The 24,507-nt window shown below is 45.7% G+C and overlaps 4 protein-coding genes and 1 long non-coding RNA gene across 8 annotated transcripts; 1 reads left to right on the top strand and 4 right to left on the bottom strand.

Moving 5' to 3' along the window:
• Nucleotides 1–6,557: 6,557 nt before the first annotated feature.
• LOC101782848 (subtilisin-like protease SBT3.5) lies at nt 6,558–10,569 on the bottom strand. The gene is made up of 10 exons (XM_004970187.4): nt 10,450–10,569; nt 9,916–10,007; nt 9,682–9,779; nt 9,191–9,346; nt 8,457–9,076; nt 8,287–8,357; nt 7,925–8,179; nt 7,714–7,831; nt 7,337–7,508; nt 6,558–7,251 (listed from the first exon to the last, which is right to left on the bottom strand). Exons 1-10 carry the CDS (start codon nt 10,534–10,536, stop codon nt 6,710–6,712), a joined length of 2,211 nt encoding a protein of 736 aa, XP_004970244.1. The 5' UTR covers nt 10,537–10,569; the 3' UTR covers nt 6,558–6,709.
• Nucleotides 8,622–11,584, top strand: LOC105914497. 2 transcript variants are annotated; one of them, XR_002677748.1, is made up of 2 exons: nt 8,622–8,726; nt 11,005–11,584. It is a non-coding gene; the product is annotated as an uncharacterized LOC105914497 (long non-coding RNA). The 2 variants fall into 2 exon arrangements; XR_002677749.1 differs by lacking the exon at nt 8,622–8,726 and adding an exon at nt 10,516–10,865.
• A 1,084-nt stretch (nt 11,585–12,668) lies between these two features.
• Nucleotides 12,669–15,893, bottom strand: LOC101782446 (subtilisin-like protease SBT3.11). Its single transcript, XM_004970186.2, has 3 exons — nt 13,817–15,893; nt 13,558–13,729; nt 12,669–13,452 (listed from the first exon to the last, which is right to left on the bottom strand). The coding sequence occupies exons 1-3, from the start codon at nt 14,093–14,095 to the stop codon at nt 12,911–12,913; spliced, it is 993 nt and encodes a 330-aa protein (XP_004970243.1). The 5' UTR covers nt 14,096–15,893; the 3' UTR covers nt 12,669–12,910.
• A 173-nt stretch (nt 15,894–16,066) lies between these two features.
• LOC101782031 (subtilisin-like protease SBT3.5) lies at nt 16,067–19,558 on the bottom strand. Of its 2 annotated transcripts, XM_022826761.1 has the most exons (11): nt 19,427–19,558; nt 19,265–19,356; nt 19,004–19,101; nt 18,756–18,917; nt 18,049–18,671; nt 17,876–17,946; nt 17,507–17,758; nt 17,250–17,367; nt 16,997–17,168; nt 16,602–16,892; nt 16,067–16,488 (listed from the first exon to the last, which is right to left on the bottom strand). In XM_022826761.1, the coding sequence occupies exons 1-11, from the start codon at nt 19,523–19,525 to the stop codon at nt 16,421–16,423; spliced, it is 2,046 nt and encodes a 681-aa protein (XP_022682496.1). In that variant the 5' UTR covers nt 19,526–19,558; the 3' UTR covers nt 16,067–16,420. The 2 variants fall into 2 exon arrangements, with proteins under 2 accessions (XP_022682496.1, XP_022682495.1); XM_022826760.1 differs by having other exon boundaries at nt 16,071–16,892.
• A 1,063-nt stretch (nt 19,559–20,621) lies between these two features.
• On the bottom strand, nt 20,622–24,236 carry LOC101781373 (subtilisin-like protease SBT3.5). Of its 2 annotated transcripts, none has more exons than XM_004970183.2 (10): nt 24,130–24,236; nt 23,930–24,021; nt 23,684–23,781; nt 23,359–23,514; nt 22,596–23,215; nt 22,397–22,476; nt 22,027–22,296; nt 21,793–21,913; nt 21,542–21,713; nt 20,622–21,428 (listed from the first exon to the last, which is right to left on the bottom strand). In XM_004970183.2, exons 1-10 carry the CDS (start codon nt 24,223–24,225, stop codon nt 20,887–20,889), a joined length of 2,247 nt encoding a protein of 748 aa, XP_004970240.1. In that variant the 5' UTR covers nt 24,226–24,236; the 3' UTR covers nt 20,622–20,886. The 2 variants fall into 2 exon arrangements, with proteins under 2 accessions (XP_004970240.1, XP_004970241.1); XM_004970184.2 differs by having other exon boundaries at nt 20,887–21,428; nt 21,793–21,910.
• Nucleotides 24,237–24,507: the final 271 nt, after the last annotated feature.

Below are 24,507 nucleotides of genomic sequence, written 5' to 3'. Positions count from 1 at the left end.
AGGCAGGCTACTGCTACCCTCACGGAATGGCAACCTCTGTGTTGTGGCTGTGGACTTGTGGTGGAGTGGTTTCTTCTTCCCTCAGTCCAGGTTGTCGTGGCCAGGTGCGCGCCCACCTGGGGGTTTTATGCGCGATCTCAGGAGTTGACCAGTAACGTGTTAGCAACTAACGAGGAGTGCTCGGTACTATGTACGACGAAGCAGGCGGCGGCACAGCCCGGTAGTTGGAAATTCTATGCTGGTTTTTTTATGTTGCTGATGCTTGGCTTGAAAAGTCTGCGGGGACACGTCATTGTGATTGGTTCCATGGACTAAAGTCTAGTTTGTGTCACATCGAATATTCGGATGTTAATTACGAGGACTAAATATGAGCTAATTATAAAACTAATTACACAGATGGAGGCTAATTCACGAGACGAATCTATTAAGCCTAATTAATCCATCATTAGCAAATGGTTACATTGTCAAATCATGGACTAATTAGTTTCCATAGATTCGTTTCGCAAATTAGTCTCCATATGTCCAATTGGTTTTGTAATTAATCTATATTTAATACTTCTAATAGTATCTAAACATTCGATGTGACAGGAATTTTAGAACCTCCTAAGTCGTTTTCACCTCTGTATTCTGCAGGGGACACATAACACCTGATTATTGCTGTTATCCTCAACTTTATTTGCAAGTCATCTTGCCTCCGTATCGAAAAGAACGATAAGCGTGTTATTCGAGCTAATTAAAACAATTTGACTTAGGATAAACATAAAAGGACAAACATAAAAGGACAAGGACGGAGAGAGTAATTGACTTGAATAGAAATTATCCGCCAATCTTAATACTAAAGCTCCGAGATAGGTTCCCTATCCCACTCGGTCTACGGTTTTGGTCTACGGTTTTCTAAGTACACTCACTCCTCTCAATCAGATGACGTCTTAAAATTATGCAGTCAAATCTCAAAAACTTTGATCACTCTTGAAAAATGATATGATCGAGACTTTGAAAGCAAGTATGTCCCTATTTCAGTTTTGATGGTTAATGATATCCTGATCATTGCAAACAACATGTATTTTGCAAGGTAATTTAAAGGTAAGTTACAAGGGTTTATTCAATATTATTTTTGGTCCCCTATATATTGATTATCTCAGCATTAGTGCAAATTAAAGGATGCGTGTGGAGGCTAATATAAGGACAATAGTTCTAAGTGTTCTTTTAGTCGAGAAATACTTAGATGCAGCTTAAGTCTTTATTATCTTTTGGTTGTACTATAAAGGGAGCGAAAAGTAGTACTTATTAGAATTTCGGTGTTGTGACTACTTGTGAAATCTAGCGTTAAGTATCTCTGGTGAAGCCAGGGATGTGAAAAAACTTTACCCATCTATTGAATTGGTGTGGTTTTTTGAGCAAAATGACTCACCAGATGTTTGTTTTGGAGCAACGGATACTTTCAGCGTTGTTAGAATGCAGAAGTGTCGTTGAAACAAGAATCACATGATGCTCCAGTGATTTATGCTTAAATCACCGGACACTTCACCGAAGTTAAGGTGGACATGGAGTTTTTTAGTCGTCTCTTGCTACACTCACTGCTGGTGGACTCAGTAGGAACACCGAATGGTATCACCGGACAACACATTGTAAATAACCTGGATTTGGAATGCCTCGGTTTGGAACACTGATAGGCCATGATAAACATGTATTGGCCCTGCAACTGAGAGGAGGAAAGGCCCAGCAAGTTATGCGTCCATCGAAGGCCCAACAAGGCTACAAGAGCACGGCCGCGGCGGCCAGCAGCTGAGGAACCGACGCACGCCGTCCAGGTGCCGCCGCTGAGGCCACGGGAGCAGCCGCTGCGGGTGTAGTTTCCCCTGGTTCTCGCCGCTGCCGGGCTACCGGGGTAGGTGCTGCGGAAACCCCTGCTGCCTCCGTGCCTCGCTTCTGCGACGCCCACCACCCACCAGGCCACCAGGCTTTGCCGCGGCAGAGGAGCAGGACGAGGAGCGCGTACAGGCACAGCCGCGTCATCTTCGTGCTGGTGCTAGAGGCACGGGACGGCTCGTGTTGTGGTGGGTCTGCTTATGCACGATCCGGAGCTGACCCGAACTGACCTGTTGACCAGTATACGCCACAGGTTCTGAGCACAAGACGAGCAGACGACACGGACACGGTTGTTGGACTTGGACATGTATATCTCTCTGTTTGACGCACATTCTTTTTTACAGAATCTGGTTTGAGAACTTTGCAGGAACACGATGGCACCTAACGCATTGGCTGCCTTCAGAGGGGACGCGGATCACTGTTCTAGCTCAACGTTGAATTTTGCAGCAAGTCGTTAATCACTCTTCCGCTGAAGACAAGGGTTTCTTTTGTCAGTCTACGATATAACTGCGGATCGACAGGCCATAGCCGTGTGTTATCAGATGAACTGGGCTGCGATATAAAAATACTCCAGCATTCTTGGTAGCGGAGCTCCATCGACTCGGTCTATGTGCGCGTGGCCAGGTAGATCGATTGCTAGCTCACACTATAAAGACTCGACGACTTTACAACGCGGTCCAGGCTACTAGTACTCGGTACTCGCTGGGACGCAGCATTAGCGGGGAGTTTGCTTGTGCGCACAGCACACCGTTCATTGGTCACCTAATGTTGATGGCAATTAGAGAGTTTGGTGCGTGTTTTCTAAGTAACCAAAAGCCTGACCACCTAATTTCAATTGCCATTGTGTTGCTTCGGGTTATCGAATTGCGCGTTTACATTACATGCACTCAGAACTAATTGTCTTTGTAAAAAAACTCGAAATTCATGACACGGTCACTAATTACAGTTTCTCCATGGACCATGGCAAATGCAGCAACAGGATCTATGCACAACACTGTCAACACATCACCCAGTTCATGAGAACAAAAAAGGGAACCTGTACGTACTCCAAAATCCAAATAAGAAAAACATAAGAAGAGAAAAACTATGTACGCCATAGACGCTCGTCGATGAAGCGTGAGAAGAGTCTACTGTCTACAGGAGCATGGCCGCCGCGGCCAGCAGCGAGGACCCGGCGCACGCCGTCCAGGTGCCGCCGCTGAGGCCGCGGGAGCCGCCGCTGCGGCTTCCTCTGGCTGCGCCGGTGCCGCCGAAGGCGCGGCCGCCCCTGCCTCCGCCGCGCCTCGCCTCCGCGAGGCTCGCCGCGCAGAGGAGCACGACGAGCAGGAGAGCGCACAGTGGCAGGACCCGCCCCATCGTCTTCATCTGATCTCCCAGGCTATTGCTACCCTCACGGAACGGCGCCCTGCTGCGGTGAATGAATGGTTTCTTCGCTCAGTTCAGGTTGTCGTGGGCAGCTTTCGCGCCCATCTGGCTTGTATTTATGCTCGATCCCCGGAGTTGACCACTTCTGACGTGTTAACAGCCTAAACAAGTAAGCAGGACACCACGAAACCACGGCAGAGCATGGTAGTTGATATTTTACTGAATTTCGTTGTTGTTGATTTGGTTTGGAAAGTCGGCAGGAACGCGTTGCGCCTGATCTTTGTTGTTATCTTGAACAGTTTCGTTGAATTTTGCGAGTCGTTTCGCTTCTGTGTTGAAGAAAGCGATTTTTTTATGTCACCTCTTGTTGACCGATAGATTGGAGTAAGCTATAGGCGTGCTATCCCATCTATTCACTCCTGATGCCGAAGCTCCCTGATAGGTTCCCTCTCCGACTCGGTCTACGTGCACGAGCCAGGAGATTATGGTGCGCTGTTTATAAGCTGGTTGATAAAGAGCTCCTCCTTCTAATGCATTGTGAGACATCAATTATGTGATTTTCTATATTGAATTTTAAGGAAAAGTGATTCTGCCTTGACATGAACCAGAAGAAGTTATCTTTTTTTTTTGTTCCCAGTCCTTTAATTCATTTTCGATAATCACTTTAGAGTTACTTATATATGTAAATTATTGTTTGACAATCAGCCAATGTACTTCTTTGGAGCTCCGCTAACATGGATGCCGCTTTAAAATTTATGCAGTGAAACCTCAAAAGCTTTGATCATTGATGAACACAAAATGGTCCAAGGTTTGACACTTTTTAAATGAGCCGTCCCAAAAAAACAAATCATTCTAGGATTCAAAATTTATCTAAAAAAGTCATTTTACCGTATTTAGTATATGCATGTGGCAACCAGTTAGCGCTAAATATGGCTAATAAATAGGAGCAATCAAGATCATTATACTTCCTTGTTAATTTGGTCTAAACTTTCTATAATGACTTTTTTTTTGGACGGAGTGGACTTGCCATGACACTTTCATTCTCATGGTCACTATAGACTGTACCCTAAATTACAAGTGTGAACTATAATTAAGACAACCTTATTTCAATGAACAATGTAGCTTCGACTTCACAATTATGCGCGCTTACATGTACACAGAATCAACGCCACTCGTACAGAACTCAACATTTACGACGACAAAGATTTACATCCCCTGACCACGGATTGTGATTCACCGTTTCCCCTGCGTGCGCGCCAACCATGGCCATGCACATCCCAACACCCAAGCACACCGCCCAATTCATACGCAGCAGCTACAGTACTACGCATCTCCACGAACGCACGCTGATACAGCGCGACCGGAGGCAGCCTACAAGAGCACGGCCGCGGCGGCCAGCAGGGAGGAGCCGAGGCACGCCGTCCAGGTGCCGCCGCTGAGGCCGCGGGGGCAGGCGCCGTTGGCGCTGCGGGGTAGTTTCTCCTGGTTCCGTGCCTGCCGGGGTGGTAGGTGTTGCGGAACCCGCTCCTGCCTCCGCGACGCCCGCCAGGCTCGCCGCGCAGAGGAGCACGACGAGTTATTCATCATGTTTTCAAACACAAATTTTGGCTTGAGAAGTTTGCACTTTGCAGGAACACGGTTGCATATCGGGATGGGTTGGACTGCGATTGGCCACGTAGTTCCCTGGTACACTTCTCACCCGCCGACTCGGTCTACATGCACGTGGCCGAGTCGATTGATTGTTAGCTCACACCGGAACGAGTTACCGACTTTACAACGCGGTCCAGGCGAGGTTGCCCCGCGCCACTGGTGCACGTTGCTGCTAGCCTGAAAGTAACGCTCTTTACGATCGAAATAGAAACCCGGCAAGTCGCTTTCTGCTATGAAGATTCGACAAGCATCTGTGTGCTGCCGAAGATGAGGTCAAAGCCAAAAGAAAGGACATCAGCGATGATCATTATGTCCGCAGCCGGCGGATAGTATTGTACCAAAAAAAAGGCGCCCATTTTTCCTTTATTATCCTTTTTTATAAGAGAATAAAATATGGGCCCATGTTGATCAAGACTCAAATTGGGTGATAGTGAGGCCTATTCACGAGAATGGCCCACGGGCCACGTGCAGGTAAAATCAGCAGCAGATGGCCCATCTGCACAACCGCACAATGCAAGTTCCGCAGCCCAACAACCAGCGACAGTCCCGAACCGGAAATCCTATCCTCTCCCGGGAGACGGAAAACTAGTTATTGCGAATGCTTTAAGATTCGTGTACGCACTCATGGCCATTCAATCTGTATCGTCTTCCTTCGCCGCCCGCCTCCATGCCCAGCGCGGCGCCTCGCCCCTGCACGGCCCGCCTAGGGAATGGAGGAGTGGGAGGTGGGCAGGAGCAGCTCGGTAGCGAGGTCGCCGTCGGCTGTGGGTGGTGGTCGAGGCGGCGGCGATTTAGGGTTTATGAGGGTGAGGTTTCATGGCCACCAGCCTTAGAGGAGAAGGTCGGGGGACAGCGGTAGGCCCAGTAGCGAGGGTAAGGCGGTGCTTCTGAGCAGGGTAACAAGCTTTAGGTTAGAGAGGACGAGGTGGAGGATGGCGGTGGACAGTGGGTGGGTAGTGTGGCGGTGTGGAGAAATTTGGATTTTTGCCATTGCAAATATTGAGCTTCGTAATTTTATCACTGTAATTGTTGGCTTCGCAAATTTACCACTTAAATTGTTGGCATCTTGATTTTCTTGCCATTACGCCTCTTTTACTATTTTTATATTCCTTTTCTATTTTTATAAGTGGGTCATGGGTTGTATCGTGGCGATCAGCGGCCAGCCGATAGGATAAATGGCCGAGGGTATTTTCATCCTTTCGCTGGTCTGAAAAATAGAAAAGAAATATAGAAACAGTAAAAGAGACTTAATGGCAGAAAAAATTAAGATGCCAACGATTTAAGTGGTAAACTTGCGAAGCAAACTTTTGCGATAAAGTTGCGAAGGCTCAATGTTTACAATGGCAAAAATCTAAATTTCGGCGCGGCAGCCGCCGGCCGAGGCGGTGGAGGCGGCGGCGGGGATGGTGAGCTGTGCAGGGAAAAAGATGAAGGGGAGGATGGGTCGGCGTTGGGCTGGAAGTTCACATGCATAGAGAGCCCCCGTCCCGAACTCCTTGCCTACCCCCACATCCGACGGCGGAAGAAGCGCCGCCCGCCACGGCAAGCCCGGCGAACCCCTCGGCGTCCTGCGCCGCCAGCTACGCGTACGTCCCATCCTCTCTCTGCTCGCATTGATCCCGTCCTTCGATTAACCGTGATAAAACAAAGATTTGGACCTCACCAGTAACCAGTTAACCTAATAATTGTAACACCCCAAAAGTCTTCTTATTGCCAAATGCCAATGCTTTATAAGTACCAATTTCAAGTAATCGTCTTATTTTTGATGCACATAAAAAGTAATGTATGGGCTACCGATCTTTATTCTCCAGCCATCTGCTTCAGATCATGCAACATCGGCATAGAAATCTTGTATTGTGATCCGGACTGCTATTGGGATCCTCACTGTATGCTGCTCGTTGTACCAAGTCAGGCTGCCAAATGTGTAGTCCCCTTGCACCTTCCACAGTGGTTTTATGCTAGCCTTGAAGGTGTGCACTTTCTTTGTGGAATTGAAGACTAGTGTTGCTGGTTCAACTCTGATCTTGACTCCTAAGGGGGACTGAATGTCTGATCGATAAACCGCGTCGATCTTGCCAACATTTGTCACTGTTCTCTCCACCTTAATTGTGTGCCTCAGTTCAGGAATAGATATAGATGGCAGGTTTAGGTGATAGGCTGGCTTCGTTGTGATGTTGCAAATCTCGTATTTCTTGATCTGGCATTCAAAGAACTTGTTGTACTCCCTTGGATCAATGTCGTAAATGAGGCCAGGATCAGCAGCTCCATTAGGATTTATGTTCCCCCCTCCATAGTCAAATGGGTCAGCTACCTTCCTAGGTAGTGCTTCTGCTAAAATTGGCGTGCCATGTTCATCCTTGGTTGATGCTTTTTCCATGCAATAGGTAAATCATAAGTAAGGTGGTGCATATGAGTTCACCGATATAGCATTTCATGAGGATGAGATGATTACCAGAGGTGATAATTGCAGATTTTAGGGCAGCATGAGACCATTGGGGATGTAGAACCTTTAGCAATGCCACAACACCTGCTACATGTGGTGTTGCCATTGATGTTCCTGAGTTAAATACGTACGCATCTTTTGTGGCTGCTAAAATGTTGACTCCTGGGGCTGCTATGTCAGGCTGTTAAAAGTGGTAATGCCAAGATCAGGAAAGTGCTGTTGCAATAAATCATAGCTAACTTATGTAATAAATTAAATATCAGCCTATATCCTTATGTTCTATATTTTTGTCACAAGATGCATGCACAGGTAAAATGTAGATGACTTTCCCCAAAACAATTTAGATTGTCTATACAAAATGGATTCACTGTGTTCAGCTTGTGTACCTTAAGAATTGTAGGGTATTTGATGGATGGGCCTCTTGAGGAGAACATTGCAACCTTTGGTGCCAGAACTTGTTTTCCTGTAACGCTGCTTGCTGGCTCAATCTTTACAATTGGTAATCTACACAATTACATTACTAGACTATTTAAGATTTTTTGTGGTTGTGGAGAAAATATAACCGCTAAGCTTGGTAGCTCACAAAATAATTCTTACCGTTGACTGCCAATGTATGTTAGAACTTGAAACCCAATATCAATGTCAATTAAAACACAGGGCATGCCTTGGCATCCCTCAGTGCTCACAAGAAAATCTGTGGTATATAGAGCCAAAATAAGGCCAGATGCGCCACCACTATGGACATTTGCTAAGGCATCTTTGAAAATTTTTGCTACTGGGCCAAAAGTTATTTCAATGCAGAGAACAACTTTTCCCTTGATATTTGTGCCATTTAGCGCTTCCCTTGAACAGCTGTAAACAGAAAAATGAAAATGATTGCTCACAAGTACTTCCAACTTAGATCCGGCATATATTGAAAAATGTAATTAATTAAGAAACTGAACAGCACTCAAACATACTTGCCACCGTTTACAAGTGTCTGGAATCTGCTGTTGGATTCGTTCTTCAACATGTAATATAGTGATTGGCCCTGCAAATATATATAAGAGACTATTAGACATTAGTGGAATAGAAGCCTAGAAGGTGCCCCCCCAGCATTCCAAAAGAATAATGTGCCTCTACTACATACAATTAATTTCTTCTTGTTTCCCAGGGTAATGGTAGTTGGAAAAGATCGATCAATCTTGCTTGCTGCGACTGTAATGACCCAAGGAGCTGTGTTAAAGAGAACTTGTGATCTTGGACCACTGTTTCCCCCAGCATAAACAACAGTAATCCCATTCTGGATGGCATGGAGTGCACCAAAAGAATCCTCATCGACGGCTAATGAGAGAGACAGGATGTCAACTCCATCATGTATTGCGTCGTCCATTGCTGCTAGCACTGCAGCATTTGTAAGGTATACCCCATTCTCCTCCTCCCACCCAACTTTATACACTGCAAGGCGCGCTCTGGGTGCACCACCACGTGCTACCCCTTCCCCCAGGCCATGGAGGCTGACTCCCTCTACCACTGATCCAGCTGCTGTGGATGCTGTGTGCGTTCCATGCCCATTCATGTCTCGAGCAGACATGTAATTCAGCTTGTGGCTGGCTTTGTTGAGACCTGCAGCATAATACCTTGCGCCGATGATTTTCCTGCTGCAATTTGTACGCCCCCACTCTTGTCCTAGTTGACACACACCCTTCCATCGTGGTGGTATTATTCCGTATCCATGATCGCTGAAACTTCTTGATTCAGGCCAGATCCCTGCATCAATTGTCTTACTTAACTACATCCATGACACCATTCATTAAGGTTTTTAAGTAATTTATTGCCAAAAGTTTACAGCTGAGAGCTGTCTTTGTAAACTGAAGGACTGACCTGTGTCAATTATCCCAATAATTATGTCTTCTCCATAATTGCTCCTCTGCAGAAGTTCACTAGGTCGTTGGTAATTCAGCCCCAGGAAATCCCAGCTTCGCGTGGTCAACAATTCATGCTTCTGATTTGGAGTAACACTGATTACTTCAGGTAACTCTGAACATAAAAAATATGTAAAGTCAATCTTCTATTGAAGAGAACAGAGAGAAGAACTTTATAAGATTCTCCCTGGGAAAGTATGCATAGTTATAGAGATCAAATAGAACACATCAGAGAACACTCAGCTTTCCTCCTGTGGAGGGCAGTGCATTACTTAATGGAAGTGAATTAGTTTCAGATAGAAGACATTCTTTCAACCACTAACGCAATATATGTTTGTAAGTGTACTCTATTCAGTCAGCAAATAGGATCACATATATTCAGTTTGGCGATCTTAACTAGCAATAGCAGACTTAGCAGTGAGCTAAATTTCTTAGCTAATGCCAGCGCACCTGCAAGGTTTTCAGCCTGATCTTCAGTTAACATTGCCGCAAATCCTGAGAAGCCATGCTTGTAGCTGTAAGCAACGGAGTCTATTGCCTCTTCCTTGCTGAAACTCAGCTAGCAAGCAATGATGAGAAACAAATACACACATATTTGGAGGTCAAACAAATATGAACTATATACAAACTGTTTCTGATGGTATGGACTGGAACTCAAAAAACAAAACAATACATAATGGTTACCTTCCAAGGATGGTGCTGAGCATTTCGTGGTGTGAAGCAGCGACAAGACTAGGGTCATCATGTTTCTTGTCACCCAGGTAGGCAATGTATAACTATGCATACAGAGATACACAAAACATCATTTAACGGATAATAGGGCTAATTATATGTGTAGACCTCAAATCTCAAAACAATTTTGAAATTAAAACTCTAGATATACCTCCCTTGAAATTTGAATACTGAACTCTGAGTATGTTAGAAGAAATTAGAAGGATGAATTTGCTTTGAACTGTGAGCAATGGTCTTTTTCGTTCCTCCTTTTGTTCAGTACTTTGGTTTATAATTGCTAAAACATTTCTTTTTCTGTTACTTTTATACATGAATACATGTAAATGGAGTACTTTTATAAGTAATTCAACAAATTTATTTTCATATATTTTTAAAACTAATTTGATACCCAAACTACAAGTTTATGCACCATGGTTCTTGTGTACTAAATATCTTCCAATCGAATAGAACTATGAAAAGAAATATAGTTTAACGTTCTATTCATACCTTGCGAGATCCATCTGCTCTGATCATGAAACTAAAGCAAATCAGGAGGCAAGCTGATAGACGCTGAGAGCGAGAGTGAAAAGCCATGTTGCCAGTACATGCTAATTCGATCCAGTGGGTTACGCTATTTGTAGGCTATGAGGTCTTCAGTTCTTGTAGGTGGCTATGTCCAGGAAAAAAAGGTCAGAAATTTGGTTATGTCTTGAAAGAAACGCCAGAGACAGGTTCTGTTTGACGAGTCAATCTTTGAAAATTCATCTCTCGCTATCACTGTGTGTCTCTTGTCATCATTTATCACTGTGCAAGACAAAACGGCATCTGATTTGCTTAGTAAGCTTCTTGGTGGTTCAGCTTCCTCCATGGAGCCTCCGACAAAACTACTTAATTTGATGGGATTGGTGTTTCTCCTTGCTCCAGTTCAGTAGCTACAACCTCCAGCTTATCTTGCATGTTTGCTATATTTAATATTCATTAATTGGAGCACTACCAGAGGTATGCTATAATTTTTTCATCTTTGCTACACACGTGTTAAACTAAGAAATTAAACTTGTGTAGATGTGGACTGTGGAGGACAGAAATACAGATTCCAAACGAGGTTTGCACTACAAAAACTCAGGGCAATAGCCAAAGACTCTTCTGATTTGTGCTAAATGTAGTTTCTCTGAATTCAGTCCATCTTGTGTTTCTCAATCATTGCGGAATCTTGACAATCCACGGCGATGATTTTGTCAGTTTTTCCAGGTCACTGCACAACATCGCACGTAGTCACCTTCCATGGTCTCACCAACGTACTAACGGATGACTATGCAATGATGCTGGTTCTTCTAATGTGATATGCCATCAGAGTCTTCAGTCTACCTTTGCTTTCTTTGGGACGAAGTAGAAGAAGAAAAGGCTCAGCCTCATGCTGCAATATTCTGTTTCCTTCGAGTTGAAGTATGACAGGAAAGGTCATAACCTGATGCAGTATACCTTTATATAAGATTAAAAAAGAAAAATCTGAACTTGTGTCAGGCATCTTTTCGGTGGGTAATTATACATCACCTGTACTGTGTTTTTTCTTTCTTTCCAGACACACATGATAGATGCATATTGTTGCATTAAGAGGAAGAATAATTAAGAGTTTACAATGCCAGTCTGAGGGGAAACTCACAATCCCAAGAGCATTAGAGGCTACTTATACAAATAACAGAATAACCAGTTCAAGGCAAGGATCCTAGGCTACCCTAGTGGCTTGGCAATCCAAGAGCTGCAAGCTGCTTGGCTCCTGCATGCGTGGCAGAGTTTCTCTTCCTCCAGACTTCCACGATGGAGACGACAAATTAGCTTTCCTCCATGCCTGGTAAAATTACGCTATCCTCCATGCCCGTTTGCAGCTGCACTGTCTGAATTTGGTGCCAGAGGTCAAGATACTGGGCGATTGCTTGCACTGTGAGCGGACTAGTGATTTCTTGGATCCAAAGCTTATTGGATATGCCCTCAGCCACCGTTCTTGACAAGAACATGTCTTCAAAGTGCGTGGCCGACTAAGCACCTGTACACTGTACTGCGTGGCGTTGTCATTGGCTAAGGATGGTCAAATGTGGACCATTCTGTTAACTTTCCCCCCCTCATTTAGTGTCCTTTTCAGCATAATGAATGTGGCCAAAATAGAGTTCATATTCCATTTGACAATTGCAGTCCTCTATATATAGGCACAAAAGATGAGTCTCAGAGCTGCTCGGGCTTGGATTGTGATGGACTTAGCCGGTTAGCCCCTGTTTGCTTGGGCTTCTTCTAGAGTGCTAGCGGGCAACCAGAGAAGCCCGCTTTTGAGAAACCAAAAGCTTTCCCTGATTGCCTGGCAATATGGAGCTGTGGAGAAGCCAAAAATCACCCAAACAAACACGGACTGACTCAACAAGCTTGGCTTGTAGAGTCATTGGAATTTTTATTGTTATCCTAATAAGCCAAGTTGAGGTGAGCCCATGGTCACCCTCCACTAAAACTTGGGGCTAGCAAATGACTTGGACCTGGCTAATGCTACTCGGTCTTCATTACCAAGTAAGCATCTGTACATTTAGGTATATCATTATATCCAAACAACTACCGGAATCAGGGCGTTTCGGTGCCTAAATTTAGCAAATTTAAAGAAAAACAAACCTTTTAAACCCTCCAATTAATAAAAAAAGAAATAAAAATATGTATACTGCTTATTTTCACAGGTTGACGGCTCTAAGTTTATCATAGTGTATAGTGCATGATTTTGTTGTATAATGAATACAAGCATATTTCAACCAAAAGCACTAGAATTGTATGCCAATAGAGCTGTATTTTCAATCATAACGTTGTGGTTGTAGAACAAAAACTTCTGTCAAGTACAGAACTGTGTGGACAGTTCAGCTGGTCATGTTCAGACTGTTTCTATGAGCGCCATGATATTGGTAAGAACACTATGACATTGGCTGCATGTTTCACCTACTTATGCAACATCAGCATATAAATCATGGATTGTCATCCGGATGGCAATTGGAACGCGCACTGTCTTTTCGCCATTGTGCCAAGTAAGGCTACCAAAAGTGCAGTCCCCTTGTAACCTCCAAAGAGGTGATAACTTCACCTGAAATGTGATAACTTTGTTTGCAGCGTTGAACATGAGAACATGCCGCTCAACATCCATCTTCACTCCGGCTGGGCTTTCAATAGAAGCGTGGTAAACTACATCGACCTCACCTACATTTGTGACCGTTCTCGAGATGGTAACCGGGTACCTTAGGTCTGGGACCGAGATGGATGGCAGGTTCAGGAGATACCCAGGTAGCACCGTTGCATTGCAGACTGTGGATGTCTTGATGATGCACCCAAAGAACTTGGTGTAATCATTTGGATCAATGTCGTAAATCAGGCCAGGGTCAGCTGCCCTGTTGGGGTTTATGTGGCCCCCTCCGTAGTCAAATGGGTCAGCAATCTTTCGAGGCAATCCTTGTGCGAGTATGGGCATGCCACGCCCATCATTTATAGATGCTTCAGCCATGCAAAATGTGACAAGAGGTTAGACAATGACTGATGTTGCTTGACATGAATTAGAGGTGGTGTTCTGAATTCTGGTTAGAATGTAAACTAAATTACCGGTGGTCATGATGGCTGATTTCAGTGCAGCAGGGGACCAATCTGGGTACAGAGCTCTCAGTAGCGCGATGACGCCTGCTACGTGTGGTGTTGCCATAGATGTCCCTGATTTGAATACATATGCATCTTGTTGAGCTGCTAAGATGGTTGCTCCTGGTGCAGCTATGTCAGGCTGATGAGGAAGAATGCAAGATAGCAGTGAGATGGCAACATAATGATTGAGTCACCAGTGGAGGTGTACATTTTAATAGCTAGGCACCTTTATAACTTGAGGGTAGTCGATCGATGGACCTCTCGAGGAGAATGCTGCCACTTTTGGAGCCAGTGCCTCTTCACCTGCGACGGTGAGCGCTGGTGTGATCTTTGCAATTGGTGACCTGAATAAAACAGTGAGAAATTTATCGGAGAAAAGCTCGAAGTTATTGCAAAAGGATCCCATAATCATCTGGGGACTTCTAACCCGCAATGTCAATTGACCGTTAATTGAAGATAGGGATGCAGTTTGCATCATCACGAATAACACTGAAACAACTATCATCTTCACTAATGAGATAGTCCTCACCACCTGCAGTTATTGCTCAGTTTTCTTGTCTTGTTTTGCTGCAAGCTCTCTTTTATAAAATCTGCATTTTTTTTGTAGCCTTCCTTACCGCAATGATAGCAAACAATAGTTGACTTTGGACATGACTGTGATTTCCCCCCGGATTTGCTTCTGCCATGCTAAATTTTAACTTGACTTCGACTACGGCTTTCTTCTTTATTTTGAGCCACATATGCATCAGAAGATGATGGCAAATTGTTGCCCTTTTCTTTTCTTCTAGCTTCCTCATTCAGCAGGATGTTCTTAACCATCTCAAGAGTCAGCTTACCATGGAGCTGAATTGCTAAGTGACACAACAAGCGTGTTCCAGCTGTCCGGCAATGAGTTCAACAATAATAATACTTGCACTTTATCATCAAGATTTATCTTCATAACTGATAGCTGATTTGTGTGGCCTGAGAAGACATTCAAGTGTTCAATAACACTGCTGCCATCTCGGTACTCTAGCTTTGCAAGTCGCTTTACCATCGAGGCGTTGTTCACCGCTGTCTTCTGCTCATACATAGACTCAAAATTTTGCGATAACTTGAATGCATCTGTGTCATTAGCAACATGGTAGAAAATATTGTGGTTGATGTATAAACGAATCATACCTACTGCCTTCCAATTTAGAACTATCCGATCTTCCTCCATGACTCCTGTAGGAATTTCATCTCTTATAATTGGCTCATATAAATCCTTGCAATATAGCAAGTCCTCCATCATGGGCTTCTATAGAGAGTATATAGAGAGTAATTAGAAGCATCCAACTTGATCATACCACTTGACATGGCGCTATCTTCCATGGCCAATGTGAGTTCTTCACCTCCAGTAGTAATTATGACCTGATACCAATTTATGTTGGGATAACCACGCAGCGGGAGCTGATAATTTTAGCAAGCACAGGATGTCAACCTATTCACGAAGGACAACATATGTATCACATATATTTGGAGGAAATTGCAGCAGGAATATATCAACAATTGCAACCGGATCTCATCACCAATTGCAACTTGCAACTGAGAAACACATCAACCAGAGAGACACCAGATTTAATGTGGAAAACCCCAAATCGAGGAAAAATCACGGGACCAAGCCAGCCAAATCTTCTTCCACTACATCAAGATAGGGACTGCCAAATCTGCTTGTGGGAATACAACAAGTTCTTCTCTAGATAGCACTAGAAGTTCACATACATCAAGATTTCACTATCTTGGACAGCAACAACAAGATTTGGGGCTACAAGCTAGGGTATGGAAGGACCTCACCAAAGAGTGGTGGAACACCAGATTGGAGGCACTAAGGCAAAGAGTGGTGGAACAACAGATTGGAGGCACCAAGGATGAGGATCTGCTGCTTCTCAACCTTGCGGACGAATCCCTCTTGCTCTCTCGCAAGTTCTCCTCTCCAATCTCCCTTCTTCTCCCTCTCTCTGTTCTTCTCCTTGTGGAGGATGTACTCTGAAATTTCATGGCTCTCTCTTCTCCCTTCTCTGGAGGCTTCTCCTTCCTTCTATTGTAAGGCAACACACAATGTGCTAAAGCCACCTAAGATTGGTCCACACCTTAGACTTTGTTTCCCTTACAAGTGGGGCTACTCACTACCACATCACGAGGAGGATTACCCAACACCAAATATGATATAATTTTAAGGGTACTTTCTTTAAGGCAGCTGGTGAGGTCACTGGACAGCACCAGAAAGTTTGAGCTTCGCAAGCTACCCGAATCCCTATTAGTATTTCAATTGTTTGAACAAGTGTGTGTATAAAACAAGTTGTCAGAAATCAAGATGCCTCAGCAGTCTGAGGTTTAGCAAAATCAGAGAAAGGAGCCCTTGAAACTATATAATCGTGAGAAAAAGAGAAAGATCTATGATATTTGTTTTGGTGGGACCAAATCATAACAATGCTGATTAATCAAAGCTATAGTATTCGTATAATTTACAAATGTATTCTCAATTAAAAGCACATTTGTAACAGAATATCTGTACTTTGACATAGTTATTAGAGTTGCGATTGAATACAACTAGATTTAGCCCACACAATAGTGCTGTTGTTTGGCTACATTTGATAAAGAAATGGGGGGAAAAAGGTAAAGCCACAGTGGAGCTTAGCATATCTCATTTTCATGTATTGTTGCCAACAGCCCAACACTCTGTTATTTTCTTCAGAAAGGAAAAGAACCCTATGATAATGCCTGCATGTTTCACCCTACCTATGCAACATCTGCATAGAAATCATAAATCGTCATCTGGACTGCTATTGGAATCCGAACTGTCTTTTGGTCATTGTGCCAAGTAAGGCTGCCAAACGTGTAATCCCCTTGTAACCTCCACAGGGGTGATAACTTCACCTGAAATGTGATAACTTTGTTTGTAGCATTGAACACAAGAACAGATGGCTCAACATCCATCTTGATTCCAGCAGGGCTTTCAGTTACTGCATGGTAAACTGCATCGACCTCACCTACGTTTGTGACCGTTCTTGATACAGTAATGGGGTGCTTCAGATCTGGAATGGCGATGGATGGTAAGTTCAGATGGTACCCAGGTAACATTGTTGCATTGCACTGTATGAATTTCTTAAAGGTGCACCCAAAGAACTTGTCATAATCACTTGGATCAATGTCGTAAATCAGGCCAGGTTCGGCTGCTTTGTTAGGGTTTATGTTCCCACCTCCATAGTCGAATGGATCAGCGATCTTCCGAGGCAATCCTTGTGCCAGTATTGGCATGCTGCGTGCATCAGTTATTGATGCTTCAACCATGCAAAATTGTAACAGAGGTTAGAGAAAAAAATGAGGCTGCTTCACATGATTTAGAAGTAGTGTTCTGAGTTCTGGGTAGCATGAACTATGTTACCAGTGGTCATGATGGCTGATTTTACTGCAGCTGGAGACCAATTTGGGTGCAGAGCTTTCAGCAGTGCAACAGCACCTGCTACATGTGGCGTTGCCATAGACGTCCCTGAAAGGAGCGCATAGGAGTCTCCCTTGGCTGCTAAGATGCTGGCTCCTGGTGCTGCTATGTCAGGCTGTGAAGCAAGCAAAACTGCAGTGAGATGACAGGATTATTGCTCAGTCACCAATGATGCCATAGGTTTATGTCTGTGGACCTTGATAACTTCAGGGTAGTCAATCGATGGACCTCTTGAGGAGAATGCTGCGATTTTTGGGGCCACCACCTCTTCACCTGTGACGGAGCGCGCTGGCTCGATCTTCGCCACCGGAGAGCTGCTTAAAAGTTAAAACAGTCAGAGATCCATAGCATAGAGGCTTGAACTCATTGCAGGAAAGATCCTCAACCGAGAGCTCTGATTTGCCATGTTAATTGATCAGTCAGTATGAAGAAGAATGCAATTTGGTGGTTCACCTTGCAGCACCCATGTAATTGCCAATCTGGTTCGCCATGTTGAAGTCCACAAGAACGCATGGAATGCCTTTGCAATCAGCTTCCGCATCGAGGGCATCCATGCTGTATTGAGCAAAAATAAGACCTGAGGCCCCGGCATCGAGGACGTTCTTCAACGCGAGTGGGAAGAGCGCAAGTGGTGGTACTTGGAAAGCTACACACAGCACAATCTGGCCCCTCACATCCGTGCCGTTCAGAGCATCATCAGTGCATCTAACCACATGGAGAAACATGGAGAAAAGATGAACTGGTCAGCTATAAAAATCAAAATGACTGGAATCTGCACAAAAACTAAGCAGCAAAACACAGCAAAGGAACTAAATATCGTACAGGCCTCCATTGGCAAGAAGCCTGAAGGTACGCCCTGACGAATTCCTCCCTTCATAGTACAGAGATTGTCCCTGAAAAAAATTTAGCAGAGTTGGCTCAAGATCATTGCTCATAATCAAGTCAGGAACAGTCATTAAGGATTTAAGGTATTTCCACGTAATCTTGTTACTTACCACGATCTGTTTCTTGTTTCCCAGCGTGATCACGGTTGGAAAAGATCGATCAATCTTGCTCGCTGCGACGGTGATGACCCAAGGAGCTGTGTTCCGGACCACCTGCGGCATGGGCCCGGAGTTCCCGGCAGCGTACACCACGGTGATCCCCTTCTGGACGGCGTGCAGGGCGCCGAAGGAGTTCTCCTCCACGACGAGCGACAGCGACAGCACGTCCACTCCGTCGTGTATCGCATCATCGATGGCCGCGAGCACGGTGGCCGTGTTGCCGGACCCAGCCCCGCGGCCGCTGCCCCAGACAGACTTGTACACCGCGATGCGGGCCCTGGGCGCGCCACCACGCGCTGTGCCGGAGGCAAGGCCGTGGAAGCTTGCCGCCTCCACGACCGAGCCCGCCGCCGTGGACGCCGTGTGCGTGCCGTGGCCGTTGGCGTCCCGCGCCGAGAGGTAATCGCTCTTGAGCTCCTCCTCGGCCACGCCCGCGTGGTAGAACCGCGCGCCGATGATCTTGCGGCTGCAGTTGCTGCGGTCCCAGCCCACCCCGACCTGGCACACGCCTTTCCACCGTGACGGCACCGGCTCGTAGCCGTCGTCGCTGAAGCTTCTCGACTCCGGCCAAATTCCTGTGACAACCCCAGGATCAGCGTTCGCAAGAAATGGCGCCAAAGGCATGCTCCTGAGCAAAATCACTTGAGCAGTCAATTTACCTGTGTCAATAATCCCGATGATGGTGTCTTCTCCATATCTGCTTCTGTGGAGAAGATCGGAAGGCACTTTGTCGTTTAGGCCCAGCCCCAGGAAGTCCCAGCTTCGTGTGGTCGTCGTCTGGTACCTCCTGCTCGGTTGCACACTGATGACTTCCGGCAAGTCTAGATGGACCATGCGAACAAGCAAACAGAACTTCAGTGAGCTTTTCGAAAACTCATTCATAGTGCTTAATCAGACCTTATCTGACCTGCAAGTTGCTGTGCTTGCTCTTTCGTAAGCATGGCCGCGAAGCCCGAGAATCCATGCTTGTAGCTATAGATGATGGAATCTAAAATATCTTGTTTACTGAAATTTCAGGATTGTGCATGGTCAGTCCATTGGAACACAGGTGGCTTGTAATGCTGTTGAGTGGTGAAGTATGATTACGGTTCGCAAAAGAGTCTTAAGACGAAATCAGAGCTGGGAACGAGTGTCGAGTTGAAGTGATCAGATTGAATAAAAAGGTCACCTTTCAAGAACGCTTGATAGTGTTTCATGGTGCGAGGCAACGACATGATCTGGGTGTCCATGCTTCCTTTCGCCCAGGTATGCTACGTACAGCTACGCGAAGATAGATAACATAGTTGAGAAACAGAGAGAGAACAAATCAGGGTAAGGCAGGCAGGCTTACCTTCTTACGCGATGCGTGCACTTCGACTTGAAGCGTGCAAAAGCAGAGCAGAAGCAACAGTGGAGCCAAACGACGGTGGTAAGAAGAGGGTGTTTCCATCCCCGTTCTCGCCTACTTGCAACTGGGCACGGCAGGGCCTATTTGTATGTGTCAATGTTCCCTAGGTCAACAGACGAATTAAATTTTCTATCGGTCGCTTTTCTCTAAACTTTGTTGAAAACTCTAAACTTTTATTTATCTTGGAATGTTATCCGCGCGATGATACCATGGCAATACGGTACTGATGACGTAGTTCTTCAGCTCTCACGTCTCATTCGCTCCTCGGTCTACTACCGATGGAAACGGGCAAGCGACAGATACCTTTTTTTCTCTTCTCTTTTCTTTTCTTTTTAATCGGGTGCTAGCGACCTCTCGTCGTGAATCCTGATTACGACCAAACTCGAATTTCCTATTAAAATGGACGGTGATTTTTTTTTGAAACTAAAATGGACGGTGTTTTGTTAGACGAATACAAAACTTTTTTTTTAGTGAAGTTAGACAACACACGTCTGCTGGAGTGTAAAGCCCAACTATCTGGTGTACAAGTTTCATATAGAAATGAGCCCATATTTTTAGTGGGCCTAATCATCTGGATAGCTGTGCAATTGGGTATTTGCCCCGAGATAGGATTCGAGTTGGCCCAAGGCCCTCTCCTCTCCAACCCGATCGCCTTTTCTTCAGCAGTTAGCAGTTTCCCGCCGCCGCTCACCTCGGCGCGCTTTCGCCGTCCCGTCCGCGCCTGGCAGGCAGGCCGCAGGCACCTGCAGCCGAGGTAACCTTCTGCTCGCTCCCTCTATTCCACTGGTTAGTTTCGTGTTTCCTGACTCGGATTTCTGAAGCCTTGGATCTCGATCAATTTGCGATCGCTTGTTGATCCATGTTCTCGCTCCAAGTCAAGCAGGCAAGCGCAACTTGGGGCTTCTCTGGGGGAGGATTGTTGTGTCGATTTGTTCTCCGATCCTGTAGGCGCTGGGGTTGATAGGGGGGCGGTAGAGGGCTTGATTGGCCCTGGCTCTTCCGACTGTCTGGAATATATGGGGAACTTTTTGTTCCCTAATGATGAATCCAAGGGGAGCTGATTTTGCGTTTTTTTTTTGCTAGGGTCATGACCTTATCTGATACATTGGCTTTCAATTGGAGCAATTTTAGCTGTATAAACAAAGACACCAATATTTTCAATTAAAGGGATTTGTACAGCACCAGCTGGATTTTGACATGATCATTAAGGTACAAATACTGCTTTAGCCAGTGGAGTAGCGCAGCATATTTAGCTTATTGGCTATAAGGAAAAGAAATATCCAAGTAAAACCATAGTGGAACTTTTGGCATGTCTTATTTTTTTTCCTAGACAGTGCAACGAACACCATGATATTTCCTTCAAAGAGTAAAATCACTTTATGATTTTGCCTGTTTCACCTTTCTTATGCAACATCTGCAAACAGATCATGAATCGTGATCCGGGCTGCAACAGGAATTCGCACCGTCCTATGATCATTGTACCACGTTATGCTGCCAAACGTGTAGTCTCCTTGTAACCTCCACATAGGTGATAACTTGACCTGGAATGTATGAACTTTGTTTGCGGCATTGAACACAAGAACAGACGGCTCAACTTCAATCCTGACTCCAGCCGGGCTCTCAATCGCAACGTGGTAAACTGCATCGACCTCGCCTACATTTGTGACGGTTCTTGGTACAGTAACTGGATTTCTCAGATCTGGAACTGAGATGGATGGCAGGTTCAAGAGATACCCTGGCACCGATGTTCCATTGCAGCTTACGGATGTTTTGATGATGCAGCTAAAGAAGTAGTTGTAATCGTTTGGATCAATGTCATAAATCAGACCAGGATCAGCTGCTCTGTTAGGGTTGATGTGCCCACCTCCATAGTCGAATGGGTCGGCAATCTTTCGAGGCAACCCTTCAGCCAGTATTGGCATGCCATGTTCGTCAGTTACAGATGCTTCACCATGCAAAATGAAGCAGAGGTAAGGCAAATGTCATGTTGCCTAGTCAATAGTCAATTAATCATGATTTCAGAAGTTATCTAAAGTTACGGTAGATCGGCCTAATTACCGGTGGTGACAATGGCAGATTTCAGTGCAGCAGGAGACCACTGTGGATGTAGAGCTTTCAGCAGGGCGATGATGCCAGCTACGTGCGGGGCAGCCATTGATGTCCCTGACATAATCTCGTAGTTGTCTCCGACTGCTGCTAAGATGCTGGTTCCAGGCGCAGCTACGTCAGGCTGTCGAGGAAGAAGCAAAACTGGAGTGAGATGGCCTGTCATGGCTTGTAGTGCCAACTGCGTAGTGCTACCTTGTTACCTTGATAACATCAGCGTTGTGGATTGATGGACCTCTGGAGGAGAATGCTGCCACTTTGGGAGCCAATAACTCTTTGCTCGTAAAGGTTCGCGCTGGTTCAATCTTCGCCACGGCAGAGCTGCTTAAGACAATCGGAAATTTACTGAGAGAAGATTCAGCTCAATATAGAACCGAGAGAAATTCACCGGGAGCATAGTAACTTGAAATTTTTGGTTTGACCCATAAGTGTTATACCTTGCGGTTGTCCTGTAATATTCTAAAATCTTGTAGCCGGTGTCAAGGTCCACAAGAACACAGGCAATGCCTCGGCAATTAGCTGTGACTCCATCTAGACCATTGGTCGTATACTGAGCAAAAACAAGACCAGAGCCCCCGGCGTCCTGGACGTTTTGTAACGCATTTGTGAATTCCGAGGTCGGGGTTAGCGCTCGTTCTCGGTTTGATGGAAAGCATAACACGATCCGCCTTTCCAAATCCGTACCATTCAGAGCTTCCGCCGTGCAGCTAATAATCACAGGAAGCAAAACTTATCTGGTCAGCTTCAAGATGTGACACGGTAGGAAATCTCAAGAAGGGTAAAATTTAAGTTAGTGACTTAACGTACAGGCCTCCAACGCCGCCAATGGCAAGGCTTCGGAAACTGCTCCTGGATGAGTTCTTCTCTTGGTAGTAGAGAGATTGTCCCTGCAAAATTGGTAGATTTCTCTCAAGATCGGTAACTTTTACTCTTTCTACATCAGAAGTATCATGCAAGAGTAGTAGTGACTTAGTGATTGTTCAGAGGTGGCATTTGTATTCCGTACTACTATTTGTTGCTTGTTTCCCAACGTGATCACGGTTGGAAACGAGCGATCAATTGTACTCGCGGCTACGGTGATGACCCACGGGGCAGTATTCCCAATGGTCTGCGGTCTTGGACCGTCGTTCCCGGCCGAGTATACGATGGTGATCCCCTTCTGCACCGCGTGCAAGGCACCAAACGAGCTTGTGTCGCGGAGGGCACCGAGGGACAACGACAGCACGTCCACCCCGTCGTGTATCGCGTCGTCGATGGCCGCGAGCACAGTGGCGCTGCTGCCCCTACCGCGAGGGCCCCACAAGGACTTGTACACCGCGATGCGAGCTCTGTGCGCCCCGCCATGCGCGGCACCCGCGGCGAGGCCGTGAAAGCTGGCCGCTTCCACGATCGAGCCCGCCGCGGTGGACGCCGCGTGCGTGCCGTGGCCGTTGACGCCCCGTGGCGACAGGTAGTCGGACTTGAGGAGATTCGCGTCAATTCCGGCGCTGTAGAACCGTGCCCCAATGATCTTGCGGCTACAGTTGCTGCTGCCCCAGGCCTCTCCGATTTGGCACATGCCTCTCCACCGTGGTGGCACGGGTCCGTACCCTTCGTCGTTGAAGCTTCTCGACTCTGGCCAGATACCTAGAGCAGGTACGGTGTATTAGCATGATGCACATTACGGTTTGCACAAGATTTTTGGCACCAAAAGAGCGAAAAGACGAGTTTCTGAACGAGATCATATATATTGATCACTTTCGTAAAGTATGATGGGATTGGGTACGGACCACTGTCGACAACCCCGATAATTATGTCCTCTCCATATCTGCTTTTTTGTAGTAGCTCACTGGGCATTTGGTAGCTCAGACCAAGGAAGTCCCAGCTTCGAGTTGTTGTCGCCGTGTAGCTTCTGCTTGGTTCGACACTGATGACTTCTGGAAACTCTGTAGAGTTAACAAATCCAGAGCCGCGGTTATCAGTTTACTGATGATTTTGCACGACTACAAGGTGAAGAACAAAGCGATCACAAAACTGATCAAGCAGTAAGCAAGAGGGCGAGCGAGTGTGATCGAGGCCTTGTTGGAGCAGAAATTAAAGACTGAAAGTCCTGACCTGCGAGCTGTTTAGCTTGGTCTTCAGTAAGCATAGCTGCGAAGCCTGAGAAACCATGCTTGTAGTTATGAACCACGGAGGCCAAAGAATCTTCCTTGCTGAAAGTTTAGGATCGGAGCAGCAGTATGACGTATTAAGTAGCAAATTTACATAGCTAATCATCGTGTTGATCGATCATGGAATTAGAGTAGAGCGAGAGAAAGGGAATGGGCTGGCTGAAAGAGGCTATATTATATGCATGCGTACCTTCCAAGAACATCACTGAGAAGATCATGGTGCGAAGCGATGACATCTTCGGGGTGTCCATGTTTCACATCGCCTAGGTACACGATATACAGCTGCAAACATTGCAGATTGGAAATTATGTCTTTGAAACATTCTTTAGCGAGTAATATCATACCGCTCTAGGTCGTAGTGACGACTCAACTGTTAGCGGGCATGCTTACCCTGCGAGATCCTCCATGCACACCCAGTAACAGCACAAAGAAGAGAAGCAGTAGCGCCGAAGATGCAGAAGCACGCCATGAAGAATAGAATCCCATGCTTTTCAGTGTTGTCTTGCTCATAGGTGCCATTAATGGGCCAGGGTGTTTATATAGGCGTGATATGCATGAAGAAGACTCAATATGTTCTCTTGGTCTACATAAGAAGTGTACTAAAGGACTCCACAGGTTGCAAACCAATGTAGTACGCAGTTTCAACGGGGACGTGCATTTACACTAATTCTTAGACTTGTTCTCTTCCGTTTACACAGGCACCAAGAGCATAATTCCCAATCAATGAACTGGCACCAATGCAAGCGGGATTTGCTACAACCATTTACT

This window comes from Setaria italica, chromosome V, assembly GCF_000263155.2.
Source record: "Setaria italica strain Yugu1 chromosome V, Setaria_italica_v2.0, whole genome shotgun sequence".
NCBI classification, from domain to species: Eukaryota; Viridiplantae; Streptophyta; class Magnoliopsida; order Poales; family Poaceae; genus Setaria; species Setaria italica.
Note: the sequence above shows the minus strand (reverse complement) of the source record. Positions and strands in the feature narration are given on the sequence as shown.